Genomic DNA, 4251 nt, shown 5'->3' with positions numbered 1-4251 from the left:
AATCCTATGTGAGGGGCAGGGAAGCTTGTTCACAGTTAGGGTGGATTTCCTGCTTGGTTGATTTCCCTCTTCAGCCCCCTCGTTGCCTCACTATTGCACATAGTTTTATTTGAATATCGGGGACGAGTAAAAAAATAAAAAAATCCTACTGAGCTCCAAAAAACACTCTAAGTTTGTCTCCCTGCTCTTGTCTGACAGGAATGAGGTCAGACACACCGATCCTCATTGCACATTATTATTATTATTATTATTGCCCATGTCTTTTTCGCCCAGCCAATCGGAGAGCAAGGGGCGCGGTCAGAGTGAATAACCAGGGATGGAGACAGACGCCGATTGGTCGTTGCGCCTCACCGAGAGGCTTTATAACCGCGCGGCCGTCGTTGTTGTGTTTACAGTAACGTTGACAGAAGGCACCGGGAAACGGGGAGACTATGAGAAAGCGCAGCTGCTCCATTCAACCACATGGTTCCTCAACCGCACACACAAGCCGCGCTGCTCACGTCCACTTGAGGGACTCGCACCGGTGCTGTCCACGGCGACGCGTTCTCAGTTCAGTGGGCCGAGTTTTCAGCCGCACAGGCAGTTGAAAAGTTGACTTTTGGATCACTCTTTTTTTAGTTTACTGAACCCAAAAAGGTTCAGAGAAAGGAGAGACTTTGGAACTTTTTTGTTGTTGTTCTGAGGCACAAGTTCATCAGGCGGTGTGATAGGTACAAGCAGCGCTGTTTATTTGCGCACGTTTTAGTCGGGATGGTGCAGCAGCAGCAGCATATGAGCGCTCACGCTCTTTCCCCAGCCGGGGACTCCACAGACGGCGGAGACATGGACTTGGAGATGGACGCGTCTCCCACCCCGGCCGAGCGCAGCGACCTGGCCTGGTGCAAAACCCCCACGGGCCACATCAAGAGACCCATGAACGCCTTCATGGTGTGGTCGCAGATCGAAAGGCGGAAGATCATGGAGCAGTCTCCCGACATGCACAACGCGGAGATTTCCAAGCGGCTTGGCAAGCGGTGGAAGCTGCTCAAAGACGCCGACAAGATCCCCTTCATCCGGGAGGCTGAGCGGCTCCGGCTTAAGCACATGGCCGACTACCCAGACTACAAGTACCGACCCAGGAAGAAGGTCAAGTCCGGCAGCGGGACCGGCAAGCAGCAGGCGGATCGCGGCGAGAAGAGCTCGGAGCGCAGCAGCAAAGCCAAAAGGAGCCCCGCGGCCAAAGCGGCCAGCCGGGCGCAAAAGCACGCGGCCGGCAAGTCCGCCGGCCCCCCGGGTCCTGACGGCGTCGACCACCAAACCCTCTTCAAATCTAGGTCGGTGTCTGGTGCCAGACAGATTCCCGACAAGCGCGGCGGAGAGACGAGGCGGAGCTTCACCTTGGCGGGGTCAGGGAGCTTCGAGAGCGGACCTCCCTCCGTGGGAGTCCCTGCAAGTCCCACCCTGAGCAGCTCCGCCGAGTCCAGTGACCCGCTCAGCCTGTACGAGGAACAGAGCCCTGGGGGCTCCGTGTCGTCCCCCACCGCGCGCCTCAGGTACTCCCGCGCGTCCTCCCCGACGCCGTCCGCCTCCCACTCGTCGTCCGTCTCCTCATCCTCATCCGATGAGGAGTTCGAAGACGAGCGGCTCGATTTGAATCCGAGCCCTGGCTATGAGAGCATGTCTCTGGGCGGGATGGGCTTTTCCGATACCGAGCTGGACCGGGACTTGGACTGGAGCTTCGGGGAGTGCGGCGCCGGCTCCCACTTTGACTTCCCAGACTACTGCACTCGGGAGGTGAGCGAGATGATCTCAGGAGACTGGCTGGAGTCCACAATCTCCAACCTGGTGTTCACCTACTGAAACTGCAGCCGAGCCAAGGAGATCGAACCGCGACGAACCCTCTCCCGAGTTTTGAACTCTTCGACCTCGATCGCCCCCTCCTCGCCCCCCCCACCCCCTCCCTCCCAGAGCCATTTTCACGGAGTGGAAAGAGGAGACAAGCGCGCGCACGTGCGCCATACACTCTGTGCGTCTGGCGGGGGCGCGCAAGCGGGGGTGGAAAAAAATGCTTAGTTTGCATTTGGACACTGAGGAGGAGTGAATGTAAGCAGAAAGAAGTGAAAGTGACTTCTAAACTAAATCCCAAAGTGGATGAGAAGTGACATTAAATTGACCATTGGTGTTATTTCGGATTCGGGGGGGAGAGACATTTCAGGTGTTTTTTTTGTTTGTTAGTTTTTTTTTTTGTCCTTCTCCCCGAAAAAGTAGTTCCAGTATCAACACGCATGCTCTCCCGAATGAGGAGGATTTAGCTGTTGTTAAATGTTCATTGCTGCGTCATGACGCAAGGTGAGACCTTCGGTTGGACACAATTCACGATCACCAGCTTCTCTTTCAACGGCAGGACTTAAAAAAAAACTTTTCCCAGCTTTCTTAAAACACTCAGTGCACAATTCAGGACCAACGCCCCCTCCCCATCCCAATCTGCATCCTTTCTGCCTAGTGCTTCGAGTTTCTAGTTCCTCTGTGTCAAGATGACTTTTTTATATCGATGTATTTATACCGGCCAAATTTTTTTATATATAGAAGTATTGTTCTCGTACAGGTCTCGTTTGTGTGTGCGTGCGTGCGTGTGAGCACATACACCTGTCTGTATCCAGCGCGGAAGGGCTAGAAGTGTCTCTTATTTAAAGCGTCTGACCTCTCTCACTTTTTTGAGCGCGTCATGATTTTTTTACTTGTATTTTTGTACAAAATCTATGGAAAGTCGAGAGGGGCGGGGCCATTGAGTGGAGGGGCTGTGAGTGGGTAGCCTCCAGCGTTGTGGAGAAGAGGAAGGGGGGGGGGGTGGGGGGGCTGAGCGGACTCGGTTGGCACAATCTGACCTCACACCGTGTTTACAGTATTTACCCACATGCTTCTTAATGGCACAGTGACTCCACGTTTCACCAGCCAAGTAAACAAAACGCCACTCAGGCTCCCATGCAGTCTTGAGCGGCAACTGTCTTACTCCAGTACACATCATAGACTTGTAAGGACTGAAAGATCCCAGAGTGTCACTGTTTAGATAGAGCTAATACCTCCGTGTGCTTTTCTTCTCGTTCTTCTTCTTCTTCTTCTGCTCTTACGTTCCAATATAAGTTTTATTTGAACCACTGGATGGAATTTTGCCCTCATTCCACTTTGCCTAGACTTTGGAGGAAAGAAGGTGTATGAAGTGCTTCATCTGCATCCAAAATAGTATTTAACCTTTCTGTACCTGTTGGCTAAGTATAGCAAAAGGCTAATTGTTTTTTCCTATATTATGGCATGGCAAATAGCATTTGTATTTCAGATTCAGGTATATGTAGCTATAGCTGTTGTGTTTAAGATTTTTAAAAGAATAATAACATGAAGATATTTATGTAAACTGACTGTACTATAAGCAAAGATTGTGTGTTTTATGTATGATGATCAACGACAGGCACTAGGACAGCCATCTTTGGACACCTTGAAGATGATTGTGGTCCGGGAGTTTCTCTTTTTTCCAAGACATTTTTTCTATTTTTTTTGTTTTGTTTCTGTTTTTCATTTGTGCAATATGCTGTGTATGTGTCCAATCATGCCAACATTGTTTTATTATACAAGAAAAGAAAAAAACAGCCAATGTTTTGGGTCAATCACTGCCTCTCAGACCTCTGTACAGATTGTCGTTTTTATTTGTATTTCTTTTCCTCTGAGAAGGAAATAAAATCAGCTGGAACTGAAAAGTGCAACATACTGGTTTTTGTGTTCTTTTCCGCTGCATCACATTCCATGACTGCCGCTTCTTAAAAAGCTGTGGGTGACTATGCGTGCGCATTTGCAGTGCTGGCCCAGGCAGACTGCAAATCGATAGAGGAGTGGTCTCATTCACCCTCTCCCGTCTCGTACTACACGTGCAGAAAACGTGGCTGCCATGGTAACGCTGTATCCAAGAGAGAGTGAGAGAAGCTGAAATCCCCCGGGACCGGCGTGCTATTGTGTGTGCGTAATAAGGGACGCAGACTGATCCATTGCTAGGGGGGTGGGGGCAGGCAGACATTTCTGCAAGGCATGACTGGAATAAAGGAGAGAAATGAGGTGAGTGTGTGTAGGGAGGAGGGGTCGGGGAGCAGAGGGTGTTTGTCTGTCCTGGTACTCGTGCCGGAGCCTGCTCCCAAATCCAATTAATTCCTTCTGGATGCATTCATTTGTCTGCTACATATGATGAGAACAAGACCCCCAAGGTGCAGTATTTAGCATGTATCAATT

The 4251-nt window shown here is 50.6% G+C and overlaps 1 protein-coding gene across 1 annotated transcript; it reads left to right on the top strand.

Annotated features, from left to right (window-relative positions):
• The first annotated feature begins 381 nt into the window (after nucleotides 1–381).
• Nucleotides 382–3734, top strand: sox4a (SRY-box transcription factor 4a). Its single transcript, XM_088404454.1, has one exon. The coding sequence runs from the start codon at nucleotides 751–753 to the stop codon at nucleotides 1837–1839; it is 1089 nt and encodes a 362-aa protein (XP_088260580.1). The 5' UTR covers nucleotides 382–750; the 3' UTR covers nucleotides 1840–3734.
• The last annotated feature ends 517 nt before the right edge of the window (nucleotides 3735–4251 follow it).

The sequence above is a fragment of the Hippichthys cyanospilos genome, chromosome 21 (assembly GCF_059441005.1).
Source record: "Hippichthys cyanospilos isolate Australia breed blue-spotted pipefish chromosome 21, RoL_Hcya_1.0, whole genome shotgun sequence".
In the NCBI taxonomy this organism is placed as follows: domain Eukaryota; kingdom Metazoa; phylum Chordata; class Actinopteri; order Syngnathiformes; family Syngnathidae; genus Hippichthys; species Hippichthys cyanospilos.
The sequence above is the reverse complement of the archived record's forward strand: the minus strand, read 5'-3'. Positions and strand labels throughout refer to the sequence as shown.

What these genes read in the sequence shown, in the direction of transcription:
- sox4a (XM_088404454.1), top strand. Translation starts at nt 751, where the DNA reads ATGGTGCAGCAGCAGCAGCATATGAGCGCTCACGCTCTTTCCCCAGCC.